This window comes from Bos javanicus, chromosome 24 (assembly GCF_032452875.1).
Source record: "Bos javanicus breed banteng chromosome 24, ARS-OSU_banteng_1.0, whole genome shotgun sequence".
Classification (NCBI taxonomy): Eukaryota; Metazoa; Chordata; class Mammalia; order Artiodactyla; family Bovidae; genus Bos; species Bos javanicus.
Genome location: NC_083891.1, coordinates 52,289,895 through 52,313,283, shown reverse-complemented (window position 1 = coordinate 52,313,283; position 23,389 = coordinate 52,289,895). Strand labels below are relative to the sequence as shown.

The 23,389-nt window shown below is 37.9% G+C and overlaps 1 protein-coding gene across 2 annotated transcripts in view; it reads right to left on the bottom strand.

Annotated features, from left to right (window-relative positions):
* The window catches only part of DCC (DCC netrin 1 receptor), a 1,302,902-nt gene that overhangs the window by 697,409 nt on the left and 582,104 nt on the right, over positions 1-23,389 (bottom strand). For both annotated transcript variants that reach the window (XM_061400228.1, XM_061400229.1), the window contains exon 3: positions 13,825-14,109. In XM_061400228.1, the coding sequence (XP_061256212.1) occupies positions 13,825-14,109 (285 nt within the window). The remainder of the gene's footprint in view (positions 1-13,824; positions 14,110-23,389) is intronic.

The window sequence follows — 23,389 nt, the reverse complement described above, 5'->3', positions numbered from 1 at the left end:
AAAATTTTTTTTTTATTAAGAACAATTTTTTTTAGAGTAAGGAGTTATTTGAAACTCTGGTGTTGCAAAGTGGTTGAAAATTACATGAGGAACAAAGAAATTATAAAAGCTAATGACTAAAGCACAAAGCAAATACTTAAGAGAAAATGAAAATCCTCCTTCCAGGCTCAATAATGATATAGATGAGAAAGCCCTGAGCAGAGTGAACTTAAAATTCTAGGTCATGACTTTTGTTGACTAAATAGATTTTAATTGAGCTATGATGGAATTAGTAATTATTCATAAAATTATTTTTGTCCTTGCTACATGGCTATAGATTATTCAGACCCAAATGGAGTTATTCGGCTAATGGAATATGAAAAAAATCTAGTAGATTAAAAAAACATGATTTCACAAGGAAATGGCATATAATACCAGTCTGGAACATTCTATTTCGTAAATCGGTGATATGTACACAAATGATCATTCTGTTTTTATTCTTCAAACTGACATATGTTTCACGTAATTTCATGTACGTGTAATATGTTTTAAATTTAAGAATAGGACGGAAATGCAAGGGTGAATTAGAGAAAACATATTTCACAATAGCTTTCAATCAAATCAGAAAAAAACACTGATTTTTCTCTTAATGTAAATTTTTATATTAAAAAATTCAAAAGCAGACCTTTTGCATATGATACCCATGGAAGTGAGTGCACACATGTCACAACTGTGTTTTCTAAATGGATTGTAAGCAGTCACAATTTGCCTGAACTAAAATCCAGTTTATCTTTTTTCCTGTTGGGAGGCAAATGTTAGCCTGATTCTCTGATCTGATCTCATTGTCATGCTGGTGGAGGTACAGCTAATCCTCCTCAGAGACCAACAGGGTGGCACAGAAATAAAAAGAGAACAGTCATTACAGTGATACAGATCTTTGACACACAGAGATTGCATTAAATTGTAGAAACACCTTATGGCAACATGCTGCTTTGACTTAGGCTTTTCTTCCTTTTTTCCTTCCTCCTCCCTCCCTTTGTTCCTTTCTTTATAACTTTTTAAAAAGAAAAAATTGGCCTACTTTGTCTTAACCTAGTATCTGAGTTAGAGAGGATTGTAGATACAATCCAGGAAAATGAGTAATAATGTAAACAATGGATCTCAAACTCTCTGGTCTCAGGAACCACTTGCATTCTTACAAATTATGGAGGCAACCGAAGAGCTTCTGTTTACAGAGGTTATAGCTCTAAACAGTTACAATATTAAAAATCAAAACAGATGAAAATATTTGTTAACTATTTATTCAAATCTCACCAGAAGCAGTATATTTAAAAAAAAAAAAAAAAAACAAACCTCTCTAAAGTAAAATTGAGAAGAGTGGTAGTACTTTATATTTCTGTACATGTGTAATGAGTGGCTTAAAGGAAAATGACTAGATTATTCTGTTACTTTCTGCATTTACTTTGTTCTGATATGTAGATTTGGCTGAGTTACATGCCAATAATATGACCTCAAATAGATGTGTGGTTGGAAAAGGGAGGTGTATTTTTAACAGCCTTTTCAGAGAATTGCAGATTTCATCCTTTAAGATGGCAAAAAACTCAATAAATAGTTTCCTGAAAGTTGTAATGTGAAATCTGACATCATAACAATAAAAATTCTGTGCTATGTTATATAAAAATCCATCAGTCTACCTTGCATTTTGAACATATTTTTGCCCATGCTTGATTCTGTCACATCAATCAATGGTCATTTGGAATGGTACTGTGAATTAGACAGATCTTCCAAATGTTGACACATTTCATTATACAGTATCACAAAATCTCATTTGTTAGTATCACAACCAATCCCATTAGAAAGGTCTTTTAACGTTGCAAAGCTGTCAAGATCCCAGTGGCAGATACAAGATTTCCAAATTTCTAATTTTAACTTAAAAGCTTGAATTTCATAGTTGGCAGCAAATGCTATTTTCCTCGCACTGACTGACTCACTTCGCTCATTTTTGAGAAAATGTTTAACTAGTACTCAAATTTGAATAGCTACAGTTTTCCTGTTGATTGTCCTTTCAAGTAAAAATGATGTTTTGAAAAAAAAAAGTAGCTAATTCATCTTGAATCTCTAATGATTATGTAAGTGTTTACTCCTCAAAGAAAACTGTGTACTTTGATAATCTTGAGTACATTTCCCATCTTGACATCCAGAATATTAAAAAGGTATGCATTTAAGAATTAAAAATTAATAAAATTCATAATTTTTACTACTTCAAAGACATTCTCAGTCACTAAAATAAAAAAATAACCCCCCAAAATATTAGGATTATTATTAAAAAAGGTTAGACCTTAAAGATCTTCTGACCCTATCTTGAGAAACGCCAGGGATTCACAGACCATACTTTGAAGAACTGACAAAGCTACAGTCCGAATAAATCACCCAGTTTTCTTAGATGTTCAAGAAGCCCATTTCCTTTCAACATGGGGATAATTTTGCATCTTTCAGGCAGAAGTAGGAACAGGTTAAATATACCCCTTTCTTCCTCCCCTTCTTCCCCATCCATCATCAACCATCAGTTAAGGAAGAATGCAAAACTTAATAATCTCCTATCACTGTCTTCCTATCGCTGTCTTTGCTATTGTAAGTTAAAAAGCATCTTGAAACATATAACCTGACATATTTAACTTACACTTCACATATTCAGAAAGAAGAACTCAACTATCTTCAGAGCACATGCCCTAAAGAGACACGGAGAAAGTGCGCTAGTGAAAGTGAGGAGAGTATTTCCCATTTAAAGTATTTCCCAAAACAAAACAGGTTTCTACACAGGCTTCTATTAGCCCTTATACTGGCCAAATTTATTGAATCCGTTTGGCCAGCTAGAAGCTAGGTTTGACTCTCTGCATTCACAGGTTTTCCCAAATGCCTTGGGGTCACATAATTTTGTGTTCCTTCATGATCCATGACCAGGTTGAATATATAAATTATGCAACCTGGGATAAGTTTCAGAATGAAAGGTGACTCTATAATTATTCTAGGACATCGGGTATGACCATGACTACCCAGGGCAAACTGGAAAGCATCCTTACCCTTTAACGACAATGATTTATTTATTTTTGCTAATGAGGCCATTTTCCTAAACTACTCTTCAGGAATATTGACACTAAGCTTACACGGCAGAATCTAAACAATAACTGAGGCAGAGAGAAATTTAATGATGGACTGTTGGCATCTGTCAGCAAGAAAAAAAACCGGCTTTTACAACTTAATGACTGTCTTCCTCAGAATAACTACTCCTTGCTTTTAATTGTTATGCTTTCTGAATGTAAAACCTCCCCCTCCCACCATTGTATACTCTTGTTTTCCTTATTAAATTCCTGCTTCACTGGAATGTAAAACACTTTTCCAGCTGGAAATAAAAGGGCACTGCAGGCTATCATAGGATATTCGCTTTGATTTCTTCCCAGGCATAAGAGTTACAAATTGATTTAACTTCACAGAGCTAGTTTCCTGTGTCTATATCCTCAGTTTCAAGCTCACCTACTGTCCACCTGCTGGCTCCTTAGCCATCCCCCAAATAGTTCTGTTTCAGGAAATTTAGCAGCCACTATGCGTTTTCAAATGTAAGTAAGCGCCCTAAAACGTGTGTGCATTTGTGATCACTTAGTCAGCTCCAACTCTTCGAGACCTCATGGACTGTAGCCTGCCAGACTCCTCTGTCCATGGGATTTTCCAGGCAAGAGTACCAGTGGGTTGCCATGCCCTCATCCAGGGGATCTTCCTGACCCAGGGATTGAACCTGTGTCTCCTGCATTGGCAGGTGGATTCTTTACCACTGAGCCATGTGGCAAGTACTGCCCTAATATGTGCTTTGAGCCAAAAAGTCCACTAAACTCCTCCTACCTCTCTATGGTTTTTCCTGTGGTCATGTATGGATGTGAGAGTTGGACTGTGAAGAAGGCTGAGCGCCGAAGAATTGATGCTTTTGAACTGTGGTGTTGGAGAAGACTCTTGAGAGGCCCTTGGACTGCAAGGAGATCCAACCAGTCCATTCTGAAGGAGATCAGTCCTGGGTGTTCATTGGAAGGACTGATGCTGAAGCTGAAGCTCCAATACTTTGGCCACCTGTTGCGAAGAGCTGACTCATTGGAAAAGACTCTGGGAGGGATTGGGGGCAGGAGGAGAAGGGGACGACAGAGGATGAGATGGCTGGATGGCATCACCAACTCGATGGACATGAGTTTGAGTGAACTCTGGGAGTTGGTGATGGACAGGGAGGCCTGGCGTGCTGCGATTCATGGGGTCGCAAAGAGTCGGACACGACTGAGCGACTGAACTGAACTGAACTCTGTATTTAGCATGTCTTTTATTAAAAATCAGCCTAATTCACATGGATCACAGGAATCAAAACTAATTTATTAAAAAAAAAAAAATCAGCTTCTGGTTCAAGATGGTGGAGGAGAAAGATGTACGCTCATCTCCTCTTGTGACAGCACCAAAATCACAACTAGTTGTTGAACAACCAACTGCAGGAGAATGATGGAAACCACCAAAAAAGATATCCCAAGTCCAAAGGCCAAGAAGCAGCTGCAGCAAGATGGCAGGAAAAGCACACTCACGACAAAATCAAACCCCATACCCGTCAGGTGGGTGACCCACAAACTCAAGAACAATAAGACCAAAAAAGTTCTCCCACTGCTGTGAAGGTTTGGAACCCCACGTCAGGCTTCCCAATCTGAGGACCTGACAAAGGGCCTGGGAATCTTCAGGGAAAATGACCTTGAAGCCCATCTGGATTTGATTACAAGATTTCCACAGGACTGGGGGAAACAGAGACTCCAATCTTGGAGCACCCCCCATAAAAGAAAAAACAACAACTCCATCAGGCAGAAAGCCAAGGAGCTTTGAACAGAGAGGAAAAAGGGAGCCATTTCTTAGAAGCTCTAGGATTCTGTTAGTTTCCTTCCTCATTTATACACCAATTCATTACTAAAAATGGCATCCTCTCTCTGTAAATACTCCTACATCTGTTCATATTTCCTCTTTTCTTCTCCATGTACACACACATATTTCTATTTGTAGTTAGAGCTTGGAAGAAGAGAGGGAATGTCTATTCTTGTCGTTGGCATGTGGATATAGCCCTTCTGTCTCACAGGCAAAATCTGAGTCTATCAGTTTCATTTTATAGCAGATCTGAAGGAAGTGATTTTTCTTTTATAGAGTGATTTTTTTTTTTAAATTTTACAGCTGACAGTAGAATCGCAGAAAACAAATGTTGCCATTATGATGTGTCAAAGTTAGTTTAGGGAACCCAGAAATCTTCATAATTTATATAAATGCATAATGCAGCACTTAAAACTTTGCAGAAAAGTAATTTGTTATTCTAACTTTTTTTTTCTTATAAAGAACCAACCAAAAGTATTTGAAATATTTCCTATTTGGTCAATGTTGAATCAGCAAAGTTATACTCTTAACTAAAGAATGTCTTTCTAATAGGACTGAACTAGACAGGCTACCAGTTTTGTCAATTCTTTGTGACGTCTGTACTTAGAGGCTATGTTTTGCTTCCAAACATCCTTAGAGAAAGCCTCTTGTTTATGTATGAGTTAGGGAAGACTACCTGATCCAGAGCTGCTAAGTGTCATATTCCTACTAAATGCAGAGCTGACCATATGCCAGCCCAGTAGACCCTTAGGAAAAGACAAGCTCTCTCCTTCTCAAGAAATGAATATTCAAACACTCTCAAGCACATCATTTTTGCTTTTAACCTTATGTGAAACAATAACCTTTCAGGGAATGAAAGTTAAGATTAGAATACATAATCAATAAACACAGAAAAACTAGTGGATTTTGTGAAGAAAAAATCACTAGTGACATTAGGATGAAACAGTAAGAAAAATGTCATAGACCGCCCCCTCCCCCACCCCGCCAGTATTCCAAGTACTTTCAACCTGGACCTTGTTGATTACCCCAGGTACTTATTAACAAATTCAAAAACCAAATGGATATTATCTACTCATGGTCTTAGATCAGATCAGATCAGATCAGATCAGTTGCTCAGTCATGTCCGACTCTTTGTGACCCCATGAATCGCAGCACGCCAGGCCTCCCTGTCCATCACCAGCTCCCGGAGTTCACCCAGACTCACGTCCATCGAGTCAGTAATGCCATCCAGCCATCTCATCCTCTGTCGTCCCCTTCTCCTCCTGCCCCCAATCCCTCCCAGCATCAGAGTCTTTTCCAATGAGTCAACTCTTCGCATGAGGTGGCCAAAGTACTGGAGTTTCAGCTTTAGCATCATTTCCTCCAAAGAAATCCCAGGGCTGATCTCCTTCAGAATGGACTGGTTGGATCTCCTTGCAGTCCAAGGGACTCTCAAGAGTCTTCTCCAACACCACAGTTCAAAAGCATCAATTCTTCGGCGCTCAGCCTTCTTCACAGTCCAACTCTCACATCCATACATGACCACAAGAAAAACCATAGCCTTGACTAGACGGACCTTTGTTGGCAAAGTAATGTCTCTGCTTTTGAACATGCTATCTAGGTTGGTCATCACTTTCCTTCCAAGGAGTAAGTGTCTTTTAATTTCATGACTGCAGTCACCATCTGCAGTGATTTTGGAGCCCAGAAAAATAAAGTCTGACACTTTTTCCACTGTTTCCCCATCTATTTCCCATGAAGTGGTAGGACCGGATGCCATATCCAATAGTAAGTCAGCTTCAACTTACAAATATTTGAGACTTTGTTGCATCTGAATGGGATTTCATCAACTCTGTGAAACTGGTTATCTTTGTTATCCTGCATTGGTTTCAAGATCTAATAACTAATATATGAATAACTAACTAATATAATATAACATGATTGTCCACTGGTTTCTGTGCTCTTCCCAGCTCAGGCTCTCCAAAAGGGCAGGATAAACTTATCATCTGGGGTTGGAGGCAAATCATGTCATGAACTTTATTCACTAAATGGGCAGTACACAATAAAAAGTATCAGATTTTCTTTCAGTCAGGTTTCTATGCAAAAATAAACTGACTTAAAATTTGCTTTTAAAGTCAGTCTAGTAGAACAATATCCTATTTTATGAGATTGTTTTTTGGCCTGTACTTGTTATGTTTTAGCATTGGCTTTAAAGTTTTTAATCATTAGAATTTGTCTAGAAAATTTCTACTCTTAAACATTACAACCATTAAGGCAGAGTTGGGGATGAATGTGCATATAATAATAAAAATGATTCCTGGTAGTGAGAAGATTTGGAAAGGCTGATCTACTGCAACCTCTTAACAGATAAAGAAAATAAGAATTTTAGAGGATTGAACTAATTGGTAATAACTAATAAAGAACACATACTAAGAAGTCTTATCCATCTGCTAAACCTTTTTGCTAAGTCAGTGCCTTTTGTGATATCTCATATAGCCAAAGAAATTATGTTGATGGACAGGTAAGGATTCAAATCAGATATCAATGAGTTACTAGAGAGGAACTAGGTATGGGATACTCTGACTTCTAATAGATGTGTAAAGGAAATGCAGAAAGAGACTACTGTGGATAAGTAGCACAAACCATGTGCAATTAACTATCAGTAGGTAAATGAATGTTCAGATATCCAGAATCAAAGTCAAGTAAATTATTGTCAGAAAGATAATCTTGACATGAGAACCAAAATCTTTAAAGTTGGAATTTCTAGGATGCCAAAGTAATGATAGTTACTAAATGTTTGGTAATTCCAGGCATTGCACTTGGTCAATAAAATTGAAGCTTCATAACCACCCTATGAAATGTATGATGTTACTTTCTGCATTTAGGAAGGTTAATAAATGCAGACTTAGATTAAGCAATTTGCTCTAATTGCACAGCCAGCAAGTGGGGAAACAGAGGCTTGTACTTTCATGTCAGGTTCCCTGCTTGTTTTACAACTTTTATTATAATAATAGTTCAAACTGGGAATTTTAAATATTCATTGATTAATCGGTAGTAATTCAATGTGAACCTAATCCACTGAAATATATATGATATCCCATATGCTGAGCCCTTCATGTAATCTGGATTATATCTGGTATAACAGTTAGGAAACACAAAGGTCACACGGTTAGAAAATACTATGGTCTTCTATTCTGCTCTCTTTTTAAATTTATCTAATTGGAGACTAATTACTTTACAATATTGTGGTGTTTTTTGCCTACTGACATGAATCAGCCATGGGTGTACCTGTGTTCCCCATCCTGAACCCCCTCCTACCTCCCTCCCCATCTCATCCCTCTGGGTTGTCCCAGTGCACCAGCCCTGAGCACCCTGTTTCATGCATCAAACTTGGACAGCTGATCTTTCTGACATATGGTAATATACACGTTTCAATACTATTCTCTCAAGTCATCCCAAACTTGCCTTCTCCCAAGAGCTCAAAAGTCTGTTCTTTATATCTGTCTCTTTTGCTGTCTCGTGTATAGAGTCTTTCTAAAGACCCTAATGTCTAAAGACATTACCATCTTTCTAAATTATATATATATATGCATTAATATACTATATTGGTGTTTTTCTTTCTGACTTACTTCACTCTGTATAATAGGCTCTGATTTCATCCACCTCATTAGAACTGATTCAAATGTGTTCTTTTTAATAGCTGAGTAATACTCCATTATGTATATGTACCACGACTTTCTTATCCATTCGTCTGCCCATGGACATCTAGGTTGCTTCCATGTCCTAGCTATTGTAAACAGGGCTGAATATGACATTGCTCTTTTCTAAGCACATATAAAAGAGAAGCATAAGAAATTATTTTACCCTGTTTATAGCATGGCTTAGGGAATAGTTTTATTCAAAGGCAGCCTAAAAAAAGAGAGCAAACAATGGGAAAATCCTTCAACACAGGAAAAAACGTTAAGTACAATCCCAAACTATCAGGTAATACATTAATGTGATGTGTTCTTCACTTCCATGTTTGTTTTCCTGAGTGTGTGTTTCTGCCTTGAAATTCATTCCTCAAAAACCTTTGAGCATTCCCAATCACCAACAAAGTGAATAGTACCAAGTCTAACTTCCTAGACATGGGATTCAAGGTTCTTCATAACGTGGGTTCAGCTTCTAACTCCAGATTTATCATCTGCTATTATCATTCTACAAAGGGTTACTTCCTGATGATCAAGAACAGTAATCATCTCTATAAAGACCCTGCAAATTTTCCACCTACAACTGATGTATTCCTTGTCTGTATTGATTTGAAACTAGAGAGGCTTACCTGAATTTACCATTCCTTGTGTTATGTTAGTCATACGGCTACATGAATTAACTGGTTCGATTGTAAATCTCAAAACAAAGAACATGGCTTCTTTTATTTCCTCTACAGACCATTCTTTTGTAGAAATTATACAGCTAAATGGTAGCAAAGTGTAAACAACTTTGAAATATAGGTAACGTTTAATCAAACTACAAAGTTTAATGCACCTATCAGTTAATAATAAATTTTTCTTGATGAACAAATCCTGAAACTCTTTTAAACCCCCCCAAGCATGGTTTTCCTTCTAAGTAATATGCCTTTTGGAATGGTTTGTATTAAAATTTATTCCGATAAAAACAAATATTATAGAGAAAAATCACTCAAAGTACATTTTAGTCCAATTTATTCCATTAAAAGCCAATGTCTCTAATTATACAGATATTTAGTTCACGTCTATATGGGACCTAGAGTCATCTAATTATAGTTAAATGAATGAACAACAGACTGACTAACCAATTGATCAATTCAATTAGGTCATTAAGAAAACTGAAATCAGAGTTCCAGTGTAGAGGCCAGTTATTTTAGTCAACCTAGTGCCCAAAGCAGATTTATAATTCAGCAATTCAATCTACTGTTTGGCACTCAGACATGATGAAATCTGAATGAAACGAACTTGACAATCATTATGGCTGCTTCAATCTCTCCTGTGTTCACCATCATAGACAATGAGACATGTTAAGCCATTTCAACTCTTCCTTAGTGTTTTGTTATAAATATTTCCAAAAAAAAAATTCTTGAACAAAACTCACTGTTTAAAATGTACAATTCCTCTTAATTTTATTTTTGTCTTAAAACATTAATCATCAGATTAAATGAGTTACTTTTTCTCTCTTTAAATGAAAGAAATAATTACTCATTGAACCATGATAATATACAATGTTACAGGAAATTTTCTTTTTAAACTCTGTAATCTGATTTGAGCCACAGTAACGCCAATACCTTGCCCCTAATATCAGGGAAAGTGCTGCTACCTAGCTTCAACTGAGAATGATACCATGCTGCTGCTGCTGCTAAGTCGCTTCAGTCGTGTCCGACTCTGTGTGACCCCATAGACGGCAGCCCACCAGGCTTCCCGTCCCTGGGATTCTCCAGGCAAGAACACTGGAGTGGGTTGCCATTTCCTTCTCCAATGCATGAAGTGAAAAGTGAAAGTGAAGTCGCTCAGTCGTGTCCGACTCTTAGCGACCCCATAGACAACAGCCTACCAGGCTCCTCTGCCCATGGGATTTTCCAGGCCAGAGTACTGGAGTGGGTTGCCATTGCCTTCTCTGAATGATGCCATACCCTCCTCTTAAGTTACATCCGGTAAGTCTCCGAGACCTGTCATTAATATCCCCCTGTCCAGCTGCCCTTCTCAACCCCTTCTGATATCATTTTAGGAGCAGTTTTGATCAATTCTCTCCAGAATTAATGCTGCACATTCTACCACATCCTTCTTCCTGCGGCTTATCACCCTTATCTCCAGCTTTTCCACCAACACTTCCTGTGCCTCACAGCCCAGTTAAACCGAATGAAGGCAGTTCCTCATAGAAAAGCTTCTCTCTCTCCTCTCAGTTTTGCTGATCCTCCTGGGGTAATCTTCTCTTTGCCTACCTACTGCTTTTTCTTCAAGACTGGCACATTGGTGTTTCTTCTATAACTCAATGGTACTCTATTTCTTCTTCCAAAACACTGTCTACTTGCTTTGTCTGATTCTCCCACTAGATGATACTTTTTGGGGCATTATCTTTCAACTTTGTATCCCTAGCGACCTGTGTGATGGCAGGTACATAAGATTCACTCACAAGTTTATTGAACAAAGTATTTGTGTAGTGAATAAACTTCAACTGCTTGCTGAAACACAGTATTTCAAGACAATTCATTAATTCTTAAAATATGAATTTTATGAATCTTAGTTACTTGGTGATATTAAATACCTGATACATAGAAGTGACAACCAGAAATGTATTCTAATAAATTGGAATAAGAATATCAAATTATATGCTTTGTAGAAATGGATAACTCTCCATACACATCATAAAATGAAAATACTCTGAGTTGTGGTAAAAAACCAAGTGTTGAATCAAGCTGCAAAACTTCAAATTAGCATTTATATTTAAAACTAAATCATAAATAGATGTATTCATTCATCAACATAATATTTAAATGACTGTTGAAAAATTTATTTTTTAAAGAGTGGTAACAATACAGGTTACATTAATGCTTCTATGTCATGTTACTAATACAATGGGCTTCTATTTTAACTGAGTTTATGTTACCCTATTAAATGTGCATTCGTATAGAGAATGGACAATATATCTATGCAATTATGACTTCCTCAAATTGGAACTTCTAGAAAGTAGAAAGGAGAAGGCAATGGCACCCCACTCCAGTACTCTTGCCTGGAAAATCCCATAGATGGAGGAGCCTAGTAGGCTGCAGTCCATGGGGTCACAAAGAGTCAGACACGACTGAGCGACTTCACTTTCACTTTTCACTTTCATGCATTGGAGAAGGCAATGGCAACCCACTCCAGTGTTCTTGCCTGGAGAATCCCAGGGACGGGGGAGCCTGGTGGGCTGCCGTCTATGGGGTCACACAGAGTCGGACACGACTGAAGTGACTACTTAGCAGCAGAAAGTAGAAATTGATTCAGAAAGCATTGGCATCAGTTTAAAAATGAGAAAAACCACAATGGCAACTAAAAGAAGCTGAAATTGAGCTTCATCCTTTTATTCATTCTCTCACTGAATTTTGTACTTGCAATAGATGTGACCTCTAAACCAACTTGCAATCTTGGGGAAAAATGGGACAAATGTGGCCCTTCAACAGATTCTTTATGGGATCAATACTATAGAAGACAGGCTTAATCAAGTATGCTAATAGCATGGGTCTGTTTGGTACCTCAGCTCATAACTCCTTTGTGGAATTTTTATTTGAATTCATAAAACTTGCAGAAACATACTCATTAGATGTAATAATTTTTAAAAATAATAGTTCTTATCCAGGTAAGAAATATCTGTACACTTCCAAAGTACACTTATGTATTCTTGACTTTAGCTGGATAACAATATGAAATTTGGTTTTAAATAAATCCCCATGGATTACAATGCAAATGTATTTCACAAGGTGAACAAATAAATGTAAATGGCAATTTGATGATTATGTCTCTGTCTTTCAAAAGTTTCCATTTCAGATTTAATATTTAATTAGTCCAACTTTATCCCTTAATGCCACTAGAAAACAGACTTTTTGGTCATATTAAGATAATCAAACATATTCTTGCCAATTTTCCACGTGGCTTACCTGGGTTTCTCATCTGATTGACCGAGATACATTATTTAGGCTATGTGAATACAAATATTTAAAATTTTTGTGTATCTAATGGCTGCCTAAATAAATGCATGCACGTGCTGGGAATAAACACTACATTTGCATCTGTCGCTGCCCAGAGAATGGAAGGACACAGTATCACTGATGGTTATTGACACAATTAATCAGTATCCCTGTGACAAAGAGTCCACAAAAGAGTTAGAAGAGGTTTTAGAGACATCCTTACTAAAGTCTTGGAAACTTTCAATCGAATTACCAGTTTGCATTTGGAATGACATATGGATGTTACCCTCTACTTAGCTAAGTGACTTGTAATAATTACACCCAGGATGTTGAGACAGAGCCAAAGTCAGTGCTTTGACAGCGAGTCTGTCACAATTACTTAAGTGTTGCTTTTTTTGTGAGTCTCACAAATGAGTCTAAGCAAATCCTAGAAATAAAATTAAATGAGAAAGTAGATATTACTGGGCTGGCCAGAAAGTTCATTTGGGATGTTACAAAATATCCAAACAAACTTTTTGGCCAACCCAATACACAGCCCTAAGAAGGTAGCAGCTATTGGACAGGATCTTAGAAAATGTCCATTCCAATCATCGATTATTTAGGAGAGAAAAATGAGGCCAGAGTCCTAAGGATTTTGCGGGGAAGAGAGAAGGAGATAAGAGATGGAGAGAAACAGCTTTCTTTATCATATCAATCACACTGGATTGTAGCTACTTCTATGTCCAGAACTCAAAAAATCCAGGCTCTGTGTCAGTCTTAGTCATTTCTGGATCCTTAGTACTTAGTGCAATGCTTCTCAGAAATGAGTGTATATATGGATGAGCACATGAATGTTCAGTATTACCTTGGGGAAGGCTCTTAACCTTGCTAAACCTCACCTTCATCCTCTGCAAACAGGGATAAAGGTAACTACTTCTTAGACTATTATCAAAGGAAAGTTTAAAAAAAATAATAGTGTTCAGCAATGGACTTTGCACAAAGCAGCACTTGTTAAGTATTAATGGAATGAGTGAGTGAATGAAATCAATCATAACGAAAATACCCATTTCTCTGGAAAGTTCTACCACAAGACATGGAAAGGTAAGAAAAGCTTTTGGCATATCCTTTTCTAATGGTTCAGTTAGAAAAGAGGGAAAATATAAAACTAAACCCAATAAACAATACAGAACTTAAAAACAACTTCCAAATACATGTTCAAGGAAAAATTATTCAAACTACTCTAGACAATATAATTCTGAAGAGAATAAAGAACACTGCAATACCTGATAAGATTCTGACTTCTGCTTCATTTCCTGTTCTTGAGCTGGCTGGATTCCGGGCTAAGCATCGATAGATCCCAATGTCCCCCGGTTGAAGTCGACTGATCTGCAAGGCTCCAGAGGGCAAGACCACCACTCGGGAGTCGCCAGGGATGGGAGTCAGGTCTTGCTGGTTTCTCTGCCAGTGTATTGTTGGCATCGGCTCCCCAATGACTTCACACTTGAGTAGCACCGTGTCACCCATGAAAGCCGTGATAGATTCTGTCTGGGAGAGGAACCTCAGGGGTCCTAGGAGAAACATGAAGAATGAAGAATAAATCTTTCAGATGAGTCACAATCATCCCCAAATAAGATAATCATACCTGTATTCTTGATAGAAAACCAAGAGAAAAGTACTTTGGTCACATAAGGCACAGAGTTGACTCACTGGAAAAGACCCTGATCCTGGGAAAGATGGAGGGCAGGAGGAAAAGGGGTAACAGAGGATGAGATGGTTGGATGGCATCACCGACTCAATGGACATGAGTTTAAGAAAATTGGGAGTTGGTGATGGACAGGGAAGCGTGGCGTGCTGCAGTCCACAGGGTTGCAAAGAGTTGGACACGACTGAGTGACTGAACAACAAAAGCAGTTTCAAGAATGATGGGCCATATTAACCATCAATTTTAGTAACAGAGAACAGTCTTTCACAGATTGACTGCTTAAGATAAATAATCATCAGAATTTATCAGTTATGCTGTGGCAGAATGAAAAAATGTTTATGTAGGAATTAGACTTTTTTTTTTTATTTCTAGCCTGTCTGGGCCACCTATTCCATGTGAGTCTTCCAGTAACTTGTTTCATTTCTTTGGGCTATAAAATGGGATAACAATAAATTCAGCTCATACAACTACTGTGATGTTCATTTGAAATAACATGTAAAAAGATACATAGATAATTAAGCAAAGGTAGGGAAAAAAGAAAAGAGAAAAAATAAATAAAAACTGACCACTACTGAGCATAAAGCATGGTGAGAGAAGCCTCCTCCACCATGCTGTTGTATATAAAAAGGTAGAAGATATTTGGAGCCTACCATCTTGAACCTCCTTCTGTGAATAGATGGATTATTTGTGACCCTAATGCTTTGGCCATGAAAGCATTTCTTTACGATTGCAAACATATCTGAATGAGTTTCGTCACCACTGATGGATCCTGGCAATTTTACTTCCTAGAGTTAATTCAAATCAACAATTTTAATTTCTTGATTTATCTTCTATTCATCATAGTTATATTCTACTTTTTAAAAAATTTTTACTGGGGTTGGTTTCATTGTATGTGCATTTCACAATAAGATTTGATTCACTCATCAGTTTGGGTTTCATGTCAAGTTTTTCTGCTCATATTTATCTTACTGTAATTTTTATTTTATAGATTTATTTTAACTAGGCCAAAATTTCCTAGGTCTTGGTTTAAATTTTCTAAGGAAACTTTCTACCAATGTTTAGTCAATAACAAATTCTAATGTGTTCAGTGTGAAATACCGTTAATTTTATTTGGGGGTATATTAATTCTTGGGGTCGCAAAGAGTAAGACACGACTGAGCAACTGATCTGATCTGATCTGATATTAATTCTTACAAACCTAACTCTCCAGGTAATCTGATAAAAGTTTTGCTTGGGTGAAAAGTGCGAAGGCAAAACAGCCTAAGTTAAAACATCATAATTTAACGTGGGAGACAATCAGGAATGCTGTGGAGAAGTCTCATATTCTAGGTTAAGGTAATATTTCATGTCCCTTTCAGAGATTATTCTTTTGAGCCACAAGATAGCTGAATTCATGAAAAAGGAAATCACATCAATATTATATTCAGAATAGATAAAGGTTGCCAAAGATGGTATACCACTTTTTATAGTCACAATCCTAAACAGACCTACAGAGCTGGAGATGTGACATTATGGTTCAGCAAGAATAATTCATTCTAGACCACACGGAAACAGTAACTTTGATGCACATGTTAATTTATCAATTGAAATTTATCCTACACATAGGTACTAAAATTACTCATCTGGAGTCTGTATCCGTGGAGCTATGAGTTTGTCTCAGCAATGCAGATGTTTCTACAGTGGGAGCCAACCATATGCTTAATTTTCTCCTTACTTAGCTAACTGGAACTAATCTCTAACTATGCTGGATCCACTACTGAATGAAGACCAAAAGAAATCAGTTAACTTGTGCCCTGCCTCATTGTTCCAAGTCCAGTTTCCAAGCCGTTTGTAGTGTAGAATCTTGGGCACATTCAAAAGAAGGCAGCTTAATTTACTATTGATTAGCTTCAATATGGATTTAAAGCATGCAGCTGAACAGAGAATGGTTTATATATACTACATTAAGCAAATCTGCAATGACATGTGGCCAGATGTCATGACAGTTACATGGGTCAAGATATTTTTCTTTTTCTTTTTTTTTTCTAATTTTATTTTATTTTTAAACTTTACATAATTGTATTAGTTTTGCCAAACATCAAAATGAATCCACCACAGGTATACACGTGCTCCCCATCCCGAACCCCCCTCCCTCCTCCCTCCCCACACCATCCCTCTGGGCCGTCCCAGTGCACCAGCCCCAAGCATCCAGCATCGTGCATTGAACCTGGACTGGCGACTCGTTTCCTACATGATATTTTACATGTTTCATTGCCATTCTCCCAAATCTTCCCACCCTCTCCCTCTCCCACAGAGTCCATAAGACTGTTCTATACATCAGTGTCTCTTTTGCTGTCTCGTACACCGGGTTATTGTTACCATCTTTCTAAATTCCATATATATGCGTTAGTATACTGTATTTATGTTTTTCCTTCTGGCTTACTTCACTCTGTATAATAGGCTCGTTTCATCCACCTCATTAGAACTGATTCAAATCTATTCTTTTTAATGGCTGAGTAATACTCCATTGTGTATATGTACCACAGCTTTCTTATCCATTCATCTGCTGATGGACATCTAGGTTGCTTCCATGTCTTGGCTATTATAAACAGTGCTGCGATGAACATTGGGGAACACGTGTCTCTTTCCCTTCTGGTTTCCTCAGTGTGTATGCCCAGCAGTGGGATTGCTGGATCATAAGGCAGTTCTATTTCCAGTTTTTTAAGGAATCTCCACACTGTTCTCCATAGTGGCTGTACTAGTTTGCATTCCCACCAACAGTGTAAGAGGGTTCCCTTTTCTCCACACCCTCTCCAGCATTTATTATTTGTAGACTTTTGGATCGCAGCCATTCTGACTGGTGTGAAATGGTACCTCATAGTGGTTTTGATTTGCATTTCTCTGATAATGAGTGATGTTGAGCATCTTTTCATGTGTTTGTTAGCCATCTGTATGTTCTAATGAGGTGGATGAAACTGGAGCCTATTATACAGAGTGAAGTAAGCCAGAAGGAAAAACACCAATACAGTATACTAACGCATATATATGGAATTTAGAAAGATGGTAACAATAACCCGGTGTACGAGACAGCAAAAGAGACACTGATGTATAGAGCAGTCTTATGGACTCTGTGGGAGAGGGAGAGGGTGGGAAGATTTGGGAGAATGACATTGAAACGTGTAAAATATCATGCAAGAAACGAGTCGCCAGTCCAGGATCGATGCACGATACTGGATGCTTGGGGCTGGTGCACTGGGATGACCCAGAGGGATGGTATGGGGAGGGAGGAGGGAGGAGGGTTCAGGATGGGGAACACATGTATGCCTGTGGCGGATTCATTTTGATATTTGGCAAAATTAATACAATTATGTAAAGTTTAAAAATAAAATAAAATTTAAAAAAATAAAATAAAAGCATTAAAAAAATATATTTTTCAAACACATTTCTGACTTGTTTATTTGATAATGTTCTTCTTGGTGTCCATCCCTAGCATTTTATTTTATAGTTAAGGAAACCTAGCTTGGGAATAATTTACCCACACCTATGAGTTATACATTTTATACAAAGTAGATAAGAATAAAACATTTGTGATCAGCTGACAGAATATCTGGATACTTTTATATATTCATATATATGGTCCTGTACAAGTTAACACACACTGGATAAAATTCTAAACACGTATTTTACATCTGAATGTCTGTGGTATTCAAAAACTTCACTTGCAGAGTTCTAGACTTAGAATGAAACATAAATTGAAAGAGTAATTCAAACTGTACTCAATAGACGATTCCTCTATATAAACTTCATCTAGCCCGAAGAATCATAGATAAGGCATGAGACTGTATATGAATATAATTAGGCTTAATGGAATTGGCTACTATTGCTCATGCTTATTCGCTATGCATTCTATGGTGATTTCAGATCTTAACAAACAGGGGGTGGGGATCGACTTTAACTTAAAATTTAATGAAACGATGTTTGAAAACTTCAAATAGTGGATTATTTGACATAGAGAGAAAATATAAACATGATTTGTATCTTTTCCTTTTTGTCTCTACAAAAGAAACCCCACATATCAAAAAGCAATTCTAAGTTTGTGAGGTTCTATATGGCTTGAATTAGTGCTCCCGATATTGTGCTACCTTTGTGCGCTCACATCTCATGGCAGTGTAACAAACCAGCAACAGTATTAAAAGAAGAAGTTATAGCCTATCAACTTAGCACCATATTTTCAAGGCACAAGTACAAGCACCTAGTTATAAACATTAAACTCACTGCAGTTTATAAGGATGAAATACAGTATTCTCATAAGTCATTTAATGCTCTAATTCAATATAAAGACATAGGTATAATTTTAATTATATCCTTATGAAAAACAGTTACTTGCTCATCAAGAGCCTTTTCATGGAAAGAGCATGGTTCAACTCATTGGATCACATTTGACTAACTGTAAGCATTATGGGGGGCTTCCCAGGTGGCTCAGTAGTAAAGAATCTGCCTGCCAATGCAAGAGATGCAGGTTTGATCCCTGGGTTGGAAAGATCCCTTGGAGAAGGAAATGGCAACCCACTCCAGCATTCTTGTCTAGAGAACCTCTTGGACAGAGAAGCCTGCTGGGCTACAGTCCATAGCGTTTCTAAGAGCAAGACATTTCTTAGCAACTAAACAACAACAATCATAGCAAGAATGATATTCCTATCACTACCCTTTCCTCGCCTAAATCCATCCTAAACATAGTCAAAAGATTAGTGTTTCTAAATCACCAAAAGTTTTGGTTTCACTCAAGAAACTCTAAAATTCCATTTTCTAGTATCGTCTTAGACAAATATCCTGTTACCCAAGAATCCACACAGTGTTCCTTCCAGGCTCACCTTCCATAACTCCTGCAAAAGAATACTCAGATCTATTGACCAGGTCTAGACCTGGCTCCTTCTCGATGGTATTTCTCATTATATTTCCTCTAAAGAGGTATACCTTCTCCCCTAACATCTACCTACCAAAACTGTCATCCTTCTTAGAGTACTAAGTCAAAAAACCCTCTTTTCCTTAATCTTACTTATTGGAAATCATCTCTCAATCCTTTAATTTTTAAAGGACGTAAAGACAGTATGACAGTTGATGGTATAAATAAAAGGATTATCAGTATTTACATGTTTGTATACGTGTTTTTAAGTCCACAGAGCATAGCAAATATCTACTGAAAGAAAAAAATATAGATATTTACTGAGGTTCTGTGTCTATGTAGACTATTGCAAGACTGCAAATTTTGATAATTGCATTTGAGTGCTGGTTTATCACTTTCTTACCTACTCTGTGGCAGTTTGGGATGACAAATAATACACCTGGGTGCCAGATTACCTTGTGTCACTTCTGTGGTTCATCATTTAGCCAAATCTTGGCTTATTAAAAGCAAAAAACAAAACAGAAAACAGAACAGACAATTCAACATAAATAGCAATTGATCATCTCTAACTGTTAAAGGCTGCTTTTTGACTTGGCATCAACCAACTGGGTTGAATTCTGGGATGGTGCTTCTGGTAATTTTAAAAACCAAGTGGAACCTCCCTCTTCTCTCTGGGAATGTCCCACTTTTGGCCAAGAATAGACAGCATTGTTATTATTTTTTTTAATTGTTGCTCCTTTCCTCCATTTGACATCAGTCTGTAAATGGAGAAACAATATCAAAATGAAAAATCCAAAGAACAGAAAACCCTAAATAAACCCTCAAAGTTGGCCTCAGGGTCTACATTTCACAAGAACCATCAACTCAACCTTCACGCAGTGTGACTCATTGGAGAACTATCAGATCCAGATCAATGACACAGGAAACTTGAGTTTTATCATTGGTCCTATTCTATTCCTTCATAAACTACCTCCTTTCCTTCCCACAACAGCTCTTCGAGTAACTGTCGCTACCTTACAGATGGACCTTGGAAGCAAACTCATTCAAATGTTTACATTATGTACAATTGTTTAAAGAAAGTTTTGTCCTGAATGATACTCTTTTAAATATCCTATTTTCCCAAGCTAAGTGAAAATGTCCCCAAAAGAGTTCCTTTTATATAACAGTACCTCCTGGCTCCTCAACCCCCAAGTATCAGCATAATACTTGTAAACTCCTTTTAGTAAGTACACTCTGCCCCAGATTGAATTCTTACAAACTTCAGCCTGAATAATTTTGCAATTAAAAATAGCACATGAACCTATGGTTGGTGTTTCTATGGAAGCCTTTCACAGTTAGCCTTGGGGGAAGGCTGTTTGCAAGAGTGAATTGTAGTCAAAGTTCCTATCTTCTTGGTTAGCCTGGCCCAGGATTCTAAGAAACTTAGGCTTGTCAGAGAAGTCTCATCACAGCTAACTGACAGGTTTACACATTACCTGCACCTCTGTGTATTAACAAAGATCAGCACCTATTAGTGAGGAGGACAGTTCAGGAACCATAATAAGGAAAGAACACGCTGTTTATACATAAGGACAAGTCAGACATGTATATGTGGTGACTCCATTTTATTCCTTGCGATACGATAAGGAATGATAAACACAGGCACTGATAACTCAGATTTTATAAGCTGCTAATAATAAAAGTGCCTGTGCTTCAACATTAGGAATTTTACTGATGTCAACTATCCTAATTACAGTTGTATAGGAAGCATTACATGTTAGCAAGAGATATATAGCCATTATGAGTGTAACAAGGAGAAATGGGTGTTCCCTATTTCAGTTTCTAAAAGGATCCTTCCTAATTCTCCAGCTAATTTTAACACTAAAACGATTCATTATCTATTTATAAAGGTTACTTTGTTAAATGTTGCTCAAGGCCTAATAAACAGCCATAACTACAATTCTTTTCTAGAACATTTACTAACTATGGACTGTAGCCTATGAGGCTCCTCAGTCCATGGGATTTTCCAGGCAAGAATGCTGGAGTGGATTGCCATTTCCTTCTCCAGAGGATCTTCCCAACCCAGGAATTGAACCCGGGTCTCCCGCATTGCGGGCAGACACTTTACCGTCTGAGCCACCAGGGAATCCCTTACTAACTATACTAAGACTTAATTACCTGGTATTTAATAGTGCCAACATAGTACCAGAATTCTCATGTCCTCAGAGGGGCCTTCCCCAAATCTAGATAGAATTATTCCTATGTGCCTCCAATTATTCCTATGTGCCTCCAATTATTCCTATGTGCCTCCTTTGCAACATTCACTTCAGTTATAATTTATTAACTGTGGAATTAATTTAATAGCCATCTTCCCAGCTAATCTGTAAATTCCAGATAAGTAGAGCTGGTTCTATTTTATTCTGTACTCTGAACACTTAGCCCAGTGCATGGCATATCATTATCCATCAGTGTATGTTGAATGAAAAGATATGTACGCTGGATTAGGGAAATATCCCAGACTCTTATACATTGGGAAATGTAGGAAGAAGAGCATACAAAGATTTCTTCATGGAAAGTGAAAAAGGGTTGAAGCTATTAAACAGACAAAGTCAACCCATACAGATCTTCATTTGAAAAGATTGGGGGAGGGCACGTGTCCAGTGCATCCATGGAAATTTTGTCTAAGCCCGATAAGTTTAAATTGTGGAACAGTGATATTTCTAACGAGATTTCCCCATTCTTCCTTCAAATCACTGTCCTGGGAAACAAGCTTATCAATGGTCTCAGGACCAGCCCCGTCCCAGCTGGGACAGACTGGGTAGTGGCTCCAGTCATCAGTCAGGCTCTGGCCAATACATTTTTTTTTCCAAGAGCTCAGCACAACCAAACTGTTGGCTGTCAGCTGGGCAGTAGAAATGTTAATAGCAAAGCAGCAAACATTTTTCATTTGGGCTTTTCCTTTGTGATGCTAAAAAATGAGGTAAAAAATCACCATGGCAATGAATAAGCTGGTAAATCTGTAGGGACATCAAAAGTGTTAGGCTCTCAGAATTAAAATAATGAGAACAATAGTCTCTCCGCACCCTTCTACCCATGCGCTCATGGGCACTCACACACACCACATGGGGTAGCAGAGAAACCTTTCCACGGGTGCAGTCACCAAGTTTGAAGAGCTTAGACATGCACTCTCATCCACTTAAACCTAAACTACCTCTGCTTTTTAAGCTGAAGTGGAAATATTCCAGTGGAAACATTCCATTCCAGGTTTATGCCAAGACTCTCCTCTTCCTCCTGGGAGGCCTCTCCACCCACAGCGCCCCCAGACTGGGCCTATTCCTTCTTTTATATTCTAATCTCAATGTGGCACATGCTTCTGATTTGCTCTCTGGCCTCCTTGGCAGACTATCAGGATCCCTGTCTCCTCCTATAGAAGGGCTAATTATTAAGTAATTAAAGTTCATTTAATAAAAACAGACATCAATCGGAGGACAGACCTTGCAGTTGCAAACCCTGTCTTGCTTTTAAATATTCAGCAACGTGGTCATATCCTGCGACTGCCAGGGGAGAGCTGCCTTCAATGCTTTGTTCGCTCCAAATTAAAGCCTCACAGCTACGTCCCTTCAAAGCCAGACCTTGTTTGCCCCCTTTTAATTTTCAAATTAGCCCAGGGGGAGAGAATAGACATAATTCAAAGAGAGGTTTTCCAGATTTGGTTGCTTTCAGCAGCCAAAATACCAACAAAGGATTCTTAGAATACATGATAAGCATATTTCTCTATGTTCCTCTGAGAGTTATCATTTCCCTTCTTTAGTTTTTTTCCCCAAGTTTTTGTTTTAGCATCTTCATTTTCACTGGTGAAATGACAGGCTCCTAGGTGGCTGGCTGAAAAGTGGTGGCTGGAATGTGGCATTGCAAACCAAGTCTAGGAAGTGTGTCTGGCGGGTACTAGCCACTCTCCTCCAGTGTGTGGTCTGGGAAGAAGTATCCATGTGGCCGATTAGTTGAACTCACAAGGATGTAACAGAAGAAGTATGAAAGGGAAAGAAAACTGTAGGCAAATGATACAGTTTGTCCAGCTGTGCAAGATTAGAAGCATGTACATAACTCATTTCCCTGGCAAAAAAAAAAAAAAAGGGGGAGAAATGTCATCATGTAAGACTTTCTTGGAATCACCCATGTGGTTTATTCAACATAAACACTCTAGGGACTGCTCTGGTGGCTCGAGCGGCTAGGAATCCACCTCTCAATGAAGAGCACACAGGTTCCACCCCTGGTCTGGGAAGAA